Genomic DNA, 17,486 nt, shown 5'->3' on the forward strand with positions numbered 1-17,486 from the left:
CGGATCTCCAGGACCGCGCCCTGGGCCAAAGGCAGGCGCCAAACCGCTGCGCCACCCAGGGATCCCTGCTTTTGGTATTTTAACTCTAATCTCCACAACAACCTTGTGCAGTAGCATTATTGTTTCTATTTTATGGAAATAATTAATATCTAGGACATCCTTTAGAGCCTCTATATTGTGAAGATTTTTTTCCCTAGCTGTACATCTGTATTTCTACTCTTCTGTGTAATGTGTCATAATTTAACAAGTTCCTTATTGATGGACATTTAGGTTGTTTCTAATACTTTGCTAATACAAATAGTGCTGCAATGAATTTTTTAAGCATATTATTCCATACTTGTAGGAATGTATCCATAGAAAAATTCCTAAAAGTTGCTGAAAGAATCTATATTTTAAATTAATATTGCCAAGTTGCCTTCCAGGGGTGAGTTTTGCCTATTTGGTGAGAATGGTATTTCATTATAATTGCAGTTTCCATTTCTCTTATTACAAGTGAGGCATCTTTTCATGTTTAAGAGCCATTTTGATCTTTACTGTGAACCGTTTGTCACATCCTTTTCTACTAAGTTGTCGGTCCCTTGTTACTAATTTGTAAGTGCTCATTTTATATAAAGAAAAGTACTCCTGTGTGATATATGGTGTAGATGATGTTTTTTGTTGTGGTTGTTTGTTTGAATGTGTCTGTGTATGAATGTTTGTGTGGTTTCTGGGTTTTGTGTCATAGTTAAAAGGATTTCCGTACTCCAAGAATATTTTTAGAAACCTGCATTTTCTTCTAGTGCTTCTAAAGTTTATTTTTCAGCGTTTCATTTTGAGTCCTCTAAGAGAAGTGAGATACGGATCCAAATTTTTTTTTCCAGGTGACTAACGATTGTCTCAACGCCGTATATTGAACGATCTATATTTTCTGAACACTTCTTTAATAATCCATCTCCATGTATTTATATTACTTCTTTTGTCATATACTATGTTCACATGTGTATTTGGGTTTATTTCTAGGCTCTGTATCCCGTTTCCGTGCACCAGTACCACTACTACTACACTATGGTAGATGTGTGCTGCAGTCTTCCTACATGTCCCTCTTGCATTTTTTTGAAATGTTCACTTAAGATTTAAGTAACACCATCAAAGAGCACAGCATGCCAGAAGTCTAATGAGGGAATACGGGTCTCCCAAGGCTTTACAGAGTGATTTGTCCATGATGTCACCCACCAAGGAGGGGCACAATCAGGAGGAGAACCCATGAATCTATCTAGTTCTATATCTTTCCAATAACCCCAGAGTTGGAGTGTAGCTTCCAGACCTCTCCCAACCCAAGGCCAGGCCATACCCCTCTGATTATAAACCCCTCTGATTATAAAGTCCCATCCCTCAGCACAGGGGGCGCGGCCGGGGGGGGGGGGGGGGGGAGGGAATCTTCAGGGCTCTCATTCCCCTTTTGTAATTAATTAGTTGCAATTATCTACCCCCTCCCCCCATGTAAGTTGAGTGAGCACAGGATCTTGCCTGTTTTATTTATTGCAATGCCCATAGCACCTCAGCACCAAATCCTAACCTGTTTTCTTTTTTTTTTTTTTTAACCTCAGTTTTCTAAAAATGGAAAGAATGGGGAAAATATTTCACAAATCCTTTTGAGGATTAACTAAAACAAAGTGTGCCCCTAAGAGGGCCTGGCGTGTAGCCAAGCTTCAGTAAATGCAAGGCACAATTTCTGACTTTTCCCTGGGGTAAAACAAAAGGGAGAAGCTATTTGTGCCCTCCCTAAGACAGAGAAGTGTGGAGGAAAACCGTGGATCACTAAAGGGGAGAAAGGGATTTTACATGTCGACCCTTGAGAACCCAAAGGCCCCAACAGAGGGCCTAGCCTCAACTGCGCGGGACGGGTCGCGGAGATGCCAGGTGGGGGTCCTAATACCCAGGTTCGGACAAGGCGGGCTCAGGGCCCGGCCCAGCGCGGCCCGACGCGCCGCCTCCGCGGCCCCACGAAGGCCCGGACCACTCGCAGGGTCACGTGCGGTCTCGCTCCGCCCCGGCCTCGCGGCGGCGGGCGGGGAAAGGCTCGGCCGGGGCGGCGGAACACAGGCGCCTTTGTGCGCGGCGCGGAGGGGCGGCAGCTGCAGCTCCAGCTCCAGCTCCAGCTCCAGCTCCAGCTCCAGCTCCGCGGTGGGGCGCGCAGGCCGCGGGGAGGGGCGCGCTGGAGCTGTGCGAGGTCGGGCCCCTCCGGAGGCGCTTTCTCTCCGCAAGGCTTGGCGTGGCCGCGAGGAGCAGGAAAGGAACCGGGGAGCTCCAGTGTTTCCGCCCTGGGAGCTGAGGCTCTGGGGAACAAGGGGAGCACCCCGACTTTGTCCAGAAAGAGCCAAGGAGCAGCGCGGACAGCAGGAGGGCCGAGGAGGGGGTGGCGGGAGGCTTCGGGGCACTGCGAGGCCGGACAGGGCCGAGCCGGGTGGCTGGAGCTGGGGGGACGCCGCTTGGAAACGCTGCAGACGCTGACCCGGCAAAACGGAGCTGAAGAGTCGGCGCAAGTGGCTGAAGCCGAAAAGACACAATCCGGTTCAGCAAACAATTTTTTTTTTTTTTTTTTTTTACTGTTTTGTAGCAGAAATCTTTCATTAAAATGAAATATGTATAATGTCCGTATATAAAATGGACGAAAATGTATGTGGTCCTCAAAACATTTAACTCTGGGCAGCCCGGGTGGCGCAGCGGTTTAGCGCCGCCTTAGGCCCAGGGCGTGATCCTGGAGACCCGGGATCGAGTCCCACGCGTAGAGCCTGCTTCTCCCTCTGCCTGTGTTTCTGCGCCTCTCGTTCTCTGTGTGTGTCTCTCATGAATAAATGAATAAAATCTTAAAAAAAAAAAATCTTGTTAGGAAATACTTTCTTCAGTGTACCTGGAGGGACCTTGGTCTGGCCACTGAGAAAAAAACAAATTAAGGGGGGAGGGCGGGGAGATGGCCAGAATCATTTACTTGTCGAAATTTCCATTGTAACATGGATAGAGCGTGCATTTCTACTAGCACTATTTCACATTACCCTGTGTTGCAAACTTCGAATGAGGAAGGTGTCAAACCTCATTGAAACTGAGCTGTGGGGACGCCTGGGTGGCTCTGCGGTTTGGCGCCTGCCTTCTGCCCAGCGTGTGATCCTGGAGACCGGAGATCGAGTCCCCACGTCAGCTCCCTGAATGGAGCCTGCTTCTCTCTCTCCCTGTGTCTCTGCCTCTCTCTCTGCGTGTCTCATGAATAAATAAAATCTTAGGAAAGAAGGAAGGAAGGAAGGAAGAAAGAAAGAAAGAAACGGAGCTTTGCAGCGCATCCATAGTGTCTTCTAAAAATACAACGAATTTTATTGGAACTGGGCAGCCTTCTTCCAACCCGGCTATTCTTTCTTTAAATCAGATCATGGCCCCTTTTTTGATACCTAGAAACTATATGACACTTAGAATCATTGTTCCTAATAGCCTCTGTTCAAGCAGATGCTAAATACCAGGTACTAACCTTTACAAATTTTATTATTTTTAATCCTCAACCATAGTATGTTTTAGCTTAGTGAACAAAACTGTTTACTTTGTGGTTTGTTTTGTTTTGTTTTGTTTTGTTTTGTTTTGTTTTGTTGGGAGGGGTGGGACAGAGGGAGAGAATTCCAAGCAGGCCTCATATCCAGTGCTAGAGCCCTGTGTGGGGCTTGATCTACAACCCTGAGATCATGACCTGATGAAATAAAGAGTCAGATGCTTAACCAACTGAACTGCCCTGGCACCCCAGATTTTATTTTTAAGTAATCTCTACACCCAACATGGGGCTTGAATTTACAGCTCTAAGATCAAGAGTCACGTTCTTTACCATCTGAACCAGCCAGGTGCCCCAATCTTGAAATTTTTTTTTAAATTAGAAAATATTTTGAGGGGATCCCTGGGTGGCTCAGCGGTTTGGCACCTGCCTTTGTCCCAGGGCGCGATCCTGGAGTCTCAGGATCGAGTCCCACATCAGGCTCCCGGTGTGGAGCCTGCTTCTCCCTCCTCCTGTGTCTCTGCCTCTCTCTCTCTCTCTCTATCATAAATAAATAAATCTTTAAAAAAAAAAAAAAAGAAAAAATATTTTGAGGGCAGCCTGGGGGCCTCAGCGGTTTAGCACCACCTTAGGTCCAGGGCGTGATCCTGGAGACCTGGGACTGAGTCCTGCTTTGGGCTCCCTGCATGGAGCCTGCTTCTCCCTCTGCTGTGTCTCTGCCTCTCTGTGTGTCTCTCATGAATAAATAAATAAAAATCTTTAAAAAAAAACAAAAACAAATCTCAGTCTTTCTCCATATTTGATTTTGATATTTTTGAAAAAATAAAACGTAGATGCAGTTGAAGCCCCCATGGACTCCTCCCTGATTTCTTTTTTTTTTTTTTCTTTTTTTTTTTTCTTTTTTTTTTTTTTTTTTATTTACGATAGTCACACTCAGAGAGAGAGAGAGAGAGAGGCAGGCTCCATGCACCGGGAGCCCGACGTGGGATTCGATCCCGGGTCTCCAGGATCGCGCCCTGGGCCAAAGGCAGGCGCCAAACCGCTGCGCCACCCAGGGATCCCTCCTCCCTGATTTCAATCCTATTTCTCCTCTCTCCCCAGATATGTATTATTTGAAATCGGCATCAATCTTCCCCTGTGTGTTTTATACTTACTACACTCATATACCCATAAACAAAATATAAATACATCAATTTATTTTTAAGACTTATCCACTTTGATATATAGATTTAGTTCATTCCTTTAAATTGCTATTTCTCCATAGTATGATCACAACATAATTTTTTTTTTAATTTATTCATAGAGACACACACACACACAGAGGCAGAGACACAGGCAGAGGGAGAAGCAGGCTCCATGCAGGAAGCCTGATGCGGGACTCGATCCCGATTCTCCAGGATCACACCCCAGGCTGCAGAAGGCGCTAAACCGCTGCGCCACCAGGGCTGCCCCATAATTTTCCTAATTTTCCTGTTGATGGACTTTTAGTTTCTACTTTTTTTGTAATTTGAACAATGCTGCAATGAACATTGTTGTTTAGGTCTCCTTATATACATGAGAGAGTTTCAGTTTTGTTTTCAGGAATATACATCTCTAACTCTTCTAGATATTGCTAAGTTCTCACAGTGGCTGTAAAAGTAACATTTTCATCAGTAATAACTGAGAGTTCCTTTTGCTCCACATTCTCAATAGTACTAGTATTGTCAGATGTTTTAATTTTTAAAAATGTAATGGGTGTGAAATGATATCCCATTTTCTTTCTTTCTTTCTTTTTTGTTTGTTGTTTTTTTTTTTTGTAAATTTAAAGATTTTATTAATTTGAGAGAGAGAAAGAGCGCAGAGTGAGAGAGAGAGCATGAGTTGAGTGGAGAAGCAGAAGGAGAGAGAGAAGCAGACTCCTGGCTGAGTAGAGAGCCCAACGGGGGCCTCCATTCAAGATCCTTAGTATCGGGATCCCTGGGTGGCGCAGCGGTTTAGCGCCTGCCTTTGGCCCAGGGCGCGATCCTGGAGACCCGGGATCGAATCCCACGTCGGGCTCCCGGTGCATGGAGCCTGCTTCTCCCTCTGCCTGTGTCTCTGCCTCTCTCTCTCTCTCTCTGTGACTATCATAAATAAAAAAAAAAAAAAAAAAAAAAAAAAAGATCCTTGGTATCATAACCTGAGTCAAAGGTAGACACTCAATGAACTGAGCCACCCAGGCACCCCTGATATCCCATTTCTGTCTTAATTTATATTTCTTAACTTATTAGTGAAGCTGAGCATCTTTGTGTTTATGGAATACTGGGCTTTTCTTTTTTTGATTTGTCTATAGTCTGCTTATTTTTATTTTACTTACTGATTATTGAAATTATTTACCTATTCTTGGGGCACCTGGGTGGCTCAGTGGGCTGGGTGTCCAACTTTATTTTTGCTCAGGTCATTTTCTCAGGGTTGTGAGGTGGAGCCCTGGTTGGCTCCGCCCTAGGCATGGAGGCTGCTTGAGATTCTCTCTCCCTCTCCCTCTGCCCCTCTCCTCCCACCCGCTTGTGCATACCCTTTCTCTCTTTCAAAAAAGAAATTCTTTACATATTCTAGACGAATCACATCACATATCAGCTATATATGAGGCACACAATCTTCTGGTTGCAATTTGTGTTTTCACTTTGTCTTTTTTGTTTTTGTACATGTTAATGTAGTCAAATGTATTAATGTTTTACTTTATATAGCTTTTTGTGACTTGTTTAGGAAATTATTTCCTACCCCCAAGGTCATATAGTTGGTCTTCTATCTATATATTCTTTTTTTTTTTTTTTTTTTTTAAGATTTATTTATTTGAGAGAGAGAGAGAGCAGGGGGAAGGGACAGAAGGAGATGGGGAGAGAGTCCCAAGCAGACTCCAAGCTAAGCACAGAGCCTGACTTGGGGCTCAATCTCATGACTCTGAGATCATGAGCTGAGCTGAAACCAAGAGTTGGTAGCCCAACTGATTGAGCCACACAGGTGCCCCTCTTGTATATTCTTTAAAATTTTTTGAAGATTTTCTTTTCAAATCAATGTTTTTACCTGGAATTATATTTGTGAATGGTATAAGGTAATTTCATTTTTTCTCCTATGCATATCTAATCCCAGCGTCATTTACTGACCAAACAAGAACAATTCAATTTGAAAAACCCACATAACTATAGCCTGGGTGTGGGTGGGTGTAGAGATTTGGAGAGAGCTCTGAAGGGGAGAAATACATCCCAGGGCCAGCCAGGGCCAGTCTGGGCTCAGGCACACTCCCTAGATGGTGCTGTTGGTCCTGGCCAATCCCAGGTATCAGAGGGGAATTTAGAAAATTCTGAGGGAGGCATTTCTGGTCACCTAAACCCCTGTGGGACCTGGTTCCAAACTGGGATTTTCTACCTGATTGGCCTTTGTGGCCTCAACCATTCCCACTAATGGAAAGTACATCAAAGCATGGGCTTCTGGAGGCAGGCAAATGCCCGTGGCAAGGAGCTGACTTGGCAGGTCAAAGGGCAGTATTGGCTAACATTATAGCTTTTTCCAGGCATTTCCCCTGGAGCTAAAAATTCCATAGGTCTGTCTTCCAAGTCTTTACAAGGAAGAATTTTTCCAAAATTTGATGTATCACCAAATATCCAGCTTTCAAAATCTGTTTGTCATGGCCTGGCTTACCAATAAATCAAAACCCGTACTTTAGGGGTCCCTGGGTGGTGCAGCGGTTTAGCGCCTGCTTTTGGCCCAGGGTGCGATCCTGGAGACCCGGGATCGAATCCCACGTCGGGCTCCCGGTGCATGGAGCCTGCTTCTCCCTCTGCCTATGTCTCTGCCTCTCTCTCTCTCTCTGACTATCATAAATAAATAAAAATTTAAAAAAAATTAAAAAAAACCCAAACCCGTATTTTAGATTTTTGTTGTAGCAACCCCACTTCCATGTACCAATATCTACATTTTAGATTATAGGTAAATTTATATAACAAAGAGATTATAAAATATAATGGCTCAGGGCACCTGGGTGGCTCAGTGGTTGAGGGTCTGCCTTTGGCTCAGGTCGTGATCCCGGGGTCCGGGGGATCAAGTCCTGCATCGGGCTCCCCACAAGTAGTCTGCTTCTCCCTCTGCCTGTGTCTCTGCCTTTCTCTGTGTCTCACGAATAAATAAATAAAATATAGGGGATCCCTGGGTGGCGCAGCGGTTTAGCGCCTGCCTTTGGCCCAGGGCGCGATCCTGGAGACCCGGAATCGAGTCCCACATCGGGCTCCCAGTGCATGGAGCCTGCTTCTCCCTCTGCCTATGTCTCTGCCTCTCTCTCTCTCTCTCTCTCTCTCTGTGACTACCATAAATAAATAAAAATTTTTAAAAATTAAAATATAAAAATAAATATAGGCTCAAACAAAATAGGAATTTCTTTTACTCTCATCCTACTGTCTGGAGGTGAATAGTCTTCTAAGGTTTGTGGGCAGCTCTGTTTCAGCTGCTGATTCAGAGACCCAGATTCCTTCCATCTTGTTGGCCCACATTTTCCTAAGGTGCTGACCTCTTAGGTGTGGTCAAAGCTGGGTTACTCATGCGACTAGATTCTAGCTGCCAGTCTTTATGTCTGTGTCTCTCTGGTCTTTCTTTGGTTGATTTCTCAGAAAGAACTCATGAGAACAGCAGTCTCTGAGTGTTTGCAGTATTCTTAACAGTTTCTCTGTAGCCTTTCTACTTGAAGCTCAGTTTGGTTGGATATGGAATCTGTGGTTCACATTTTCTGTCTTTGTCTTAAATATGTTACTCTATTACTTTCTGGATAAAGTGTTAACTAAAAAAAGTATAATATTTTTCCCCCTTGGTCTTTTTTTGCCTGGATGCCAATAACCATTTATTTTTCTTTCAAGTTCAGTAGTTTCAAGAGAACACTTATTTGCCATTCTGGATCCATTCACCCAGATACATGGCATGCTCTTTCAATATACAGTTCCAAGTTCTAGAGTAGAGATCCCTTTTTGGTTGTAGTCACATAGTGGCTTTAAAAATATTTAGAGGTGCAGCCCTGGTGGCCCAGCGGTTTAGTGCTGTCTTTGGCCTGGGGTGTGATCCTGGAGACTGGGGATCGAGTCCCATGCCGAGTTCCCTGCATGGAACCTGCTTCTCTCTTTGCCTCTCTCTCTCTCTCTGTGTCTGTCATGAATGAATAACTAAAATCTAAAAAAAAATATATATATATATATACACATACATACCTGAGTGGCCCAGTTGGTTGAGCATCTGATTCTTGATTTCAACTCAGGTCATGATCTCAAGGTCATGGGATCGACCCCCAAGTCAGCCTTATATTTGCCTTATATTTTCTGAAATTTGTCTCTTCTGCTTCCCTCCCTTACTTTTTTTTTTTTTTTCCCCTCCCTTACTTTTACTTGGACCTTCCTCCTACTTATCCTTACCCCTGGGATTTCATTCCCAGCAGTTTGTCCTCATTGAAGAGCTGAAGAGCTTTGGAAGGAGCTTTGTTTATAGGACTGAGAGTTTATAGGACCCAGTCTACTCCATCACTGAGACTTTTTTGCTTCTTTATGGTCCTTTTGCCCTCACTGGCCAGCTGGACTCTGCAGGATTCCCTCCTGGCTTCCACTAAGAGTTGCCAATTGGGGGTATGCCTGCTTTCAGAGTACTCAAAAGCCGAGTTCCTTCCCTTTGCTTCCCTCTGCACAGATTCTGATCCCACACAAGTCTTGTAGCTGACAGGGTTTATTCTTGCCAGCTTGAATTTGTGGATTCAGGCGAACGTCTTGCCACCCAGGTTTGTGGAGCTCTTATCCATGAGCCTTTGGTATGCTGTCCCAGGTGCATTTTGCTGCCGTGGTAGTTTTCCCTTACTCCACTAAGTTTGCCAAATATTGCATTTATTATCATCCAACCCTAAATTTTTTATTATTTACACAAATTTCCTTCATGAACAAAATAGATTACATCTCTGAACACTTTTAACAGCTATGTTTGTCAGTCTTTTCCATTGGGTGGAGAATTGCCCCCAGCCCTGGCTTTAATCACCGAGCCTGACTATATAGTTCGAGCCTGACTATATAGTTCGTGACCTAGACTAAAGTACTTTTTGTCATGTAATGTGCCTGGCTGCTTCCCCTGCATCTCTAAGAGGATCCTCACAGCCTGGAGGCTTCAGTCCTGCTCATGACTTTTTGTTTCTATTTAGTTCAGGGCCACAGAGATTATAATCTCGTGTTTGAACTCAGCACTGTCATTTTGGTATTTTCTTTTTGTGTTTTATCTATATCCCTGCTATGTATTTACAGCAGAGGAGTAGCAAAGGAGTGAACTCACAGAGCCACCATGACTCAAAATATCTCAAAAAGCAGTTTTGAATGAACAATACACAACAAACTGACAAGGCCCTGAGAGGGCACAAAACCAAATAAGAAAGGCTCCCACAGGGCAGCCTGGGTGGCTCAGCAGTTTAGTGCAGCCTCCAGCCCAAGGCATGATCCTGGAGACCTGAGATCGGGTCCATGTGGGCTCCCTGCATGGGGCCTGTTTCTCCCTCTGCCTGTGTCTCTGCCTCTCTCTCTGTGTCTCTCATGAATAAATAAATAAAATCTTACAAAAAAAAAGAAGAAAGAAAGAAAGAAAGAAAGAAAGAAAGAAAGAAAGAAAGAAAGAAAGAGAAAGACTCCCACACTTGGAGAGATAAGAATCCAGTGAAAGAAGGTGACCCATAACATACCACCATAAAACACACAGACAACTGCTCTCTTGAAAGTGATCTGTAGAGCTGTGAGCCCCCAGGAAGATGCAAGGATTTGTGAGAGAAGGGGACAGGAAGGCTCCTCAGAAGTAGCGGCTTTAGAATAGGTCATTTAGAGATGTGGTTGTGAGAGTGGACATGGCAGTTTGGGGACACCATCCTTGTACCTGGAGCGCAGGCTGCCTTGGTGGAGTGTGGAGGATGTACTACAGGAAGACGCTGGAAGTTAGAGCACAGGTTGTAGAGTTCACACAGATTTAGTTCCAGTCCCACCTCTGCCAATGACTAGAGGTGTGAACCTGGACAGTTCATTTCACCTTTCTGAGCCTTAGTTTCATCTATAGAAAGGGAATAGAGTATCCCCTGCCTCAGAGAGTTTAATGAGTATAATTGTTGATAATGTATATAAAGACACAGTAAACTCTTAATAGGTAGTACCCATAACCCTTATAAGCATTATGGAGGGCCTTAAATGTCAAGCTATTAAGGTATAATTTACATACAATAACAAACTAAACACTTTGACTGCCACTTACTAGTCCTACTCAGAAGTACTACTCTCTGGAGCATTCCCTGGAATATTACCCTGGCTGTCAGAGTCTTTGTAATGGGCAAGACAATGGCTCCCAAAATACCTACTTGTTAATCTCAAGGAACCAGTGAATATGTTAGGTAACATACCGAAGGGGAATTAAGGTTGCAAATGGAATTACGTTTGCTAATCAACTACCTGGATATGGGCATATTATTCTGGATTATAAGAGAATCTGTGGGGGTAGAAGAGGGAGGCAGAAGAGGGAAAATCAGAAATGATGTGAAATGTACTCTCTGACTTTGCTATACATGGCTTGGAAGATGGAAGGGGCCATGAGCAAAGCAATGTGGGCAGCCTTTAGAAACTGGAAAATACCAGGAACCAGACTCTCTGCTGGAGCCTCCAAGAAAGTTGCACTGCCAAGACATTGACTTTGGCCCCAGTGAGACACAGTCTGGACTTCTGACCTCCAGAACTGTAGATAATGAAAGTGGTATTTTATTTTAGAGTTTATTCATTTATTTATTTTAAGGTAATTTCCATACCCACTGTGGGGCTCAAACTCACAACCCGGAGATCAAGGGTCACACACTCTACTGACTGATCCAGCCAGGTGCCCCAAAAGTGTGTTGTTTTAAACCACTAAATTTCTGGTGATTTGTTGTAGCAGAAATAGAGAACTAGTAGAGTCTTGAACAAATACTTGTTGGCTACCTGAACTAATGAATCAAGGACAAATCTACTACTTTTTTTTTTAAGATTATTTATTTATTTATTAATAGAGACACAGAGGGAGAGAGAGAGAGAGAGAGAGAGAGGCAGAGACACAGGCAGAGGGAGAAGCAGGCTCCATGCAGGGAGCCCGACGTGGGACTCGATCCCGGGTCTCCCGATCACGCCCCGGGCTGCAGGTGGCGCTAAACTGCTGCGTCACCGGGGCTGCCTTTTTTCTTTTTCTTTTCTTTTTTTTTTTTTTTTAATATAATAATCCTTCTAGGGGGTCTGCCGCGAAAACAAGATGACGAAGGGGACGTCGTCGTTCAGAAAGCGTCGCTATAAGACGCACACGTTGTGCCGCCGCTGTGGCTCTAAGGCCTACCACCTACAGAGGTCCACCTGCGGCAAGTGTGGCTACCCTGCCAAGTGGAAGAGAAAGTATAACTGGAGTGCCAAGGCTAAAAGACGGAATACCACTGGGACTGGTCGAATGAGGCACCTAAAAATTGTATACCGCAGATTCAGGCATGGATTCCGTGAAGGAATGACACCTAGGCCCAAGAGGGCAGCTGTTGCAGCATCCAGTTCATCTTAAGGATTTCAATGATTAGTCAAAATAAACGTTCTGGTTTTAAAAAGTAAAAACAACAACAACAACAACAAAAATCCTTCTAATTTTAGAGGAGAGAAAATTTAGTTTGGATCATACTATCTCCCTGTAAGGTACTCATATCTTAAATAACATGGAATTCCTGGGGATGATGCTAAAATGGTTTTGAGATTGATTGAAGGGTGATCGTATTTCCTCAAAATTCCTATGTTGAAATGTAATTCACAACCTTTGGTAAGTGATTTGGTCATGAGGGTGGAACCCTTATAAATGGAATTAACGTGCCTATAAAAGGGACTCCAGGGAGCTCCCTTGATCCTTCCAGCATATGAGAACACAGTAAGAAGATGACTCTCTATGAACCAGGAAGTGAGTGCTCACCAGACACTAAATCTGTTGGTGCCTTGACCATGGACCCTCAGCCTCCAAAACTGTGAGAAATAAATTTCTGTTGTTTATGGTGCACACAGTCTATGATATTCTGTTACAGCAGCATGAAAAAGAGCTTGAGATAATTCCAGATTGGATGCACCATTGATATGATCATAATTTAAACTACATTCCCTTTGCTAGCGCTCTGAGTGGGCCAACAGAAGGCACACTGACCCCCCACAAAGCAGCTTGCTTTCTTTTCTTCTCTCGGTGACTTCTTGTGCAGTGGTTCTCAAAGAGGTGGAGGGAGGAACATATCACAGTCAGCTGAGTAATCTTATAAACTGTGAATGCCCACTACCTGTTAATTTCTGGTCTACCCAAGGAATCTGCTCTGCCTTCTCCTCACCCTCTACCCCCTTGAGAATCATTGTTTTTTTATTTTTATTTTTATTTTTATTTATTTATTCATGAGAGACACACAGAGAGAGAAGCAGAGACACAGGCAGAGGGAGAAGCAGGCTCCATGCAGGGAGCCCGACATGGGACTCAATCCCAGGACTCCAGGATCATGCCCTGAGCCGAGGGGCTGCTTAACCACTGAGCCACCCAGGCGTCCCAGAATTATTATTTTAAAGCAAATGCTATATGGTCAAAAGGGAGAAGTATGCACATAGGAATACACATAGAGGATTATTCTGAATTAAAAAAGGTCTCAGAGAGAGAGAGAGAGAGAGAGAGAGAGCCTATTCTCATTTAGATCTTGTTCTAGCTCTTATCTATGTTCAAACTGTTGGCCTTTCTCCATGGCCAGAGCTTTCCCTGAGCACACAAAAGCCCCAGGAAGACTGATCCAGCTGTGAGTGCCCAGCATGGAGCCCACTATGGGACTTGAACCCAAGACCCCCAGATCAAGACCTGAGCTGAGTTCGAGAGTTGGATGCTTATCCAACTGAGCCATTCAGGTGCCCCTTATCTGGATTTTTAAAAAAAGATATTAAATATTAATACCTGTCAAATAAGACACACAGAGAGAGAGTGAGAGAGCGAGCTCACAAGAAGGGGGAAGCACTAGGCAGAGCGAGAGGGAAAAGCAGACCTGACCATGTTGTTTGTCTTTAGGGATCCCAGATACTTCTACTGTCATTTTTAGTTGGGTTAAAGAAAAAAGCCTTCTCCCTGTTTGTCTTTTAGATTCTCTTGTCTAAGCTGTTCTGGCAGTTCCTCTGTTCCACCCTCAAGGCTGGTGACTCACACGACTCAGGTGGGGCTCATGGCCCTCAGTCCTGGCCATTCACTGCTGCAATCCCTTTTTTTAGCTGCAACCACTCGGTTGGGGTGAGGAAGTGGAAAATGGACTCCATAAGGCCACAGTGTTACCTTTTATAATACTTTAAAATAAATGCTAAATGAGAATATAATTGGTTCCCAATGCCAGAAAGGGCATCTTTCTCTACAAGGAGATGTGTGCATGTGCTCATCTCTGTTGTAATGGCCTCAGGACAGCAATTTGGCACCATGCAAGAGTAGAAGTATGCAGAAGATGTGTTCAGCCCAGCACTGTCTCTTCCTGAGGTCCCTGGGAGTAGAGGAACTTATCCTGAACCATATTCCTTTCCGACAGGAAGTTTCTGGGCTTTTCCCATTCCTATTATCCAGAGGTGGCCTATGTCCCTCTCAGTCTTTGGTTCTAGCACTGACGTTCCTCCCACCAGCATTATCCTGGGGTCTCCTGACCCTTGAGTGAGGCCACATTGGACATCCTGTAGATTTAGGTTATGTTCAATCTATCACGGGTCCCAGATTCAACCTGATTCCAATTCTACGTTTCTAGGGGTTTAAAATTAATCCTGCCTTTCTATCACAGGAGCAGAGATTTTTCTAGGACCATCTGGACTCCCTGGAGTTGCTGCCAATAGGACAGCAGGGGAACTCCAGCCCAACCCAGGTTGATTGGCCCTAGGATATCAGTGTGCTATCCTGTGATGTCTTCCACTCACCAGGTCAGTGAGCCACAGGCTCTTCCTTGGGTTTCTGAGTCCTTACAGTGGAGCTGTTTGGTTCCTCCAGGAGCACAGGAGGAAAACAGTGAGGAGGAGGAGTGGGGAGAGAAAGACTCATGCAGAAGAGGGAGCGGAAGTGAGTGATGCTGAGGGAGGAGAAAAAGGCAAACAGCAACAGCAGCGGAAGCACAAAAAAATTGGGAATGTGAGGGCTGGACGGAAAGGCAGAAGGGCAGAGTTCTGCTCATAACAATATTAATCTGAATTCCGGGGTAACATTTTATAGTGACCCATGAAATATGCTTAGGAAATAAGGAAGGAAGCTTGCAGTTCTAATCTATGATAAAGCCCAGTGTTTCCATGGTCCCCAGCTCTGGAAAGAGCTATGGGCTAACTTCCCGGGTTTCTTCTGCAACATGCCTGGGAGTTCAGAACTGGGGAGATTAGCCAAGCCAAGAGGCATTCTTTGCTGCACTCTTGTACCCCCATATAGGCAGAGGGTCCCCTGTATCACCAAGGTGGAGATGTCAATAGGTCTCTGAAGACAGTTCACTTTATCTCTTTCTTTCTTGAAATTTTCCACTCATTCTGCTTTGTGTCCTCTTTTGTGGACACTCTCGACTCAAGAACACTTTCTCTGGCCTTTTCACTAGAATGCTGCAAAGATCAGATCAGCTCTCATAAAATGTTTTGCATATCGCAAATTACAACACAAGTATTGCAATTAGGACCAAGTTGGTTTCCCTACACATAAGCTTCCAATCCCTCATTCTGATCGTCAGGAAGGGTGCTATTGGTATGTTTTCAGAATTTCACTATCTCCCAAGTCAGCAAGAAATGTTAATGAGAACTTTGAACCACTAGTGGATCACTGGGGTTGACATGAAGTCTCTCTTCTCAGTTGGCCTTGTTTTTGGCTCTAGGACAATGGTCCACCTTGCATCTTTACAACTCACAGCTTTGCTCTCCATTCAGGTAAGCAGGTATTCATTCTAGGGCCAAATTCCCCAAGAGCTACGGATTCAGACTCTGCATACCCATTTAGAGTAAGTCTGCTTGGGCCCAGAACATCTGGACTCCATGTAAATTTTGAGTGTGTGTATATGTGTGTTAGGGTCATGAACATGAAACTTCTACAGAAATAAACGATGGAGTAGCAAGGATGGCTTTCCATATAATTGTAGTGAAATTACTCTAAACCAGCAGGACAGTAGAACAAAGTAACAGAGAAAAGAAGAGCTGATTTCTGGTAGAAATGTAAAGTCAAAATCTATGTAGTTAATAGGGAAAATTAAGAGGGAATTCAATATGATGTTAACACCCAAAAAGAGAGTTTTGGCCTGTCCGGCAGCAAAAGTAACAGGGGAAAGACAGCCTTTTGTAATCTGCATGTCTCAGTGTTCAGGACAATATAGAATCTTCTGGAAAAGACATGAAGTTTGAACGGCATGATCACAAGTCATCCTCAGTCTGTGAGGATGCATAACATCTATCTCTGATTAGAAACAATTAGTAATTAGAACACTGCCTTCTCTTCCATTTCGAGCCAGTATTTGCTGGTAGGGGAGGAGCCCCAGGACTGTGGCTGGATAACCAGGGTGAGTTGTTAACGGAGTGGTCTTGACGGTCTAAACCGGGTCAGCTTTAGTGTCAGGCGCCGGCGATCTTTCCTGGCCTGAGCCTTCACGAGGTACAGTTAGAGGAGCTGTAGGCTTCCCGTCCCAGCAAAGGACTAGATGTTGCCACTCGTCAGTCTCGCGTCGGTCCACCAAGAACCGAGTAGGTCCGACGTACCCATGAGCCCCTTGGACCCGGCCCGCGGGAGTCCCTGCGGCCCGCGGTTTAGCGCTTCCCCCTCGCGCCGAGGAGTTCGTCTCCGCTCGGTGTCCGCCGGGAGGAGCCGGGGAGCGCGGCCGCCCCAGAGCTGCGGCGGGGCCGAGGGGCTGAGGGGGCTGAGGGGCTGAGGGGGCGCCCGGCCCCTGGGGCTCGTACCGCGTCTCCACTCCCTCCCCCGCCAGCGAGCGCTGAGGTGAGCCTCAAGGTAGCTCCCAGAGCGGGGGGAGGGGAGCGGGGAGGGAGACAGCGTCTCAAAGGCACTTCCAAAACGAAAATGATTTCTGTGGCACATGGTGCTACCGAGGGAGAGGTGATGACAGCCTCCTCCCATTTCAGGAACAGTTCCCAGAGTTGTCCGTGGGCGGACTCACATGACACATCCTCAAACCCGGTTCCCTTCTGCGCTCTCTTTGCTCCTCGTTCGCGGCTCGGGAACAAGGGCCCTCTCGGCCGTGGTAGCTGAGCGGGAGTCCCGCCCGGTGGCGCCGCTGGACATCCGGGCTGCCGGGCTGCCGGCCTTGTGGTGTGCTTGTGCCGCTGTTGATCCTGCCCAGCCGTGAGACCTCATCAAGCTAGCTCAGCCCGCGCAGGTGACCTGGAATCTCGAATGGTGGGAAGGCCCGTACGTCAGGGGAATGATTATGAAGAAGTCGCTGGCTCTTCACAGCGTTTGGATGTGAAAAAACACTTACGCACGTTGCTGGAGGAAGTAATGGCAACAATGCAAATTTGCCTGGAAACTCTTTTGAATCCAGTTTGCCTTTCTGTGAAATAAAATTTGGGTTGTGGCATTTTTTTGATTGATGTCTCTATATGAGGAGGTTTTCTGGCTTTTTCGTGTTGCTGCTTTTCTGTTCTCACTGCTGTGAGAATCTTTGCCAACACACCACTGACATTTGAGGAAGAGAATAGAGACAGTTTGGCTTCTTGTAAAGTCTTCTGTTTCCTTGGTGATGTAAATAATTATGGAACATATAAAAAGTTTTTAGCAAATTGAGATTTGGTTTTGAAAAAGCAGGTTTAGTTACCTATGATAAGGGCTACAGGAAGAATCTCAGCAAGAAATTCTCTTTTCCTGTTTGACTCACTTCAAATTAGAAAATCTTCCCTGAAAGACAGGGCCTACGGAGACCCCCGTTCTCATGGCGATATCAAATGTGCACTTTCCGGGATTCAGGAAA

At 45.2% G+C, this 17,486-nt stretch overlaps 1 protein-coding gene and 1 long non-coding RNA gene across 2 annotated transcripts; both read left to right on the top strand.

The window, feature by feature from the left end:
• The first annotated feature begins 11,777 nt into the window (after window positions 1-11,777).
• On the top strand, window positions 11,778-12,137 carry LOC112676082 (60S ribosomal protein L37-like). The gene has a single exon (XM_035708742.2). The coding sequence runs from the start codon at window positions 11,786-11,788 to the stop codon at window positions 12,077-12,079; it is 294 nt and encodes a 97-aa protein (XP_035564635.1). The 5' UTR covers window positions 11,778-11,785; the 3' UTR covers window positions 12,080-12,137.
• A 3,718-nt stretch (window positions 12,138-15,855) lies between these two features.
• Window positions 15,856-17,096, top strand: LOC112676083 (uncharacterized). The gene is made up of 2 exons (XR_003146272.3): window positions 15,856-16,498; window positions 16,642-17,096. It is a non-coding gene; the product is annotated as an uncharacterized LOC112676083 (long non-coding RNA).
• Window positions 17,097-17,486: the final 390 nt, after the last annotated feature.

This window comes from Canis lupus, chromosome 30 (assembly GCF_003254725.2).
Source record: "Canis lupus dingo isolate Sandy chromosome 30, ASM325472v2, whole genome shotgun sequence".
Lineage (NCBI taxonomy): Eukaryota > Metazoa > Chordata > Mammalia > Carnivora > Canidae > Canis > Canis lupus.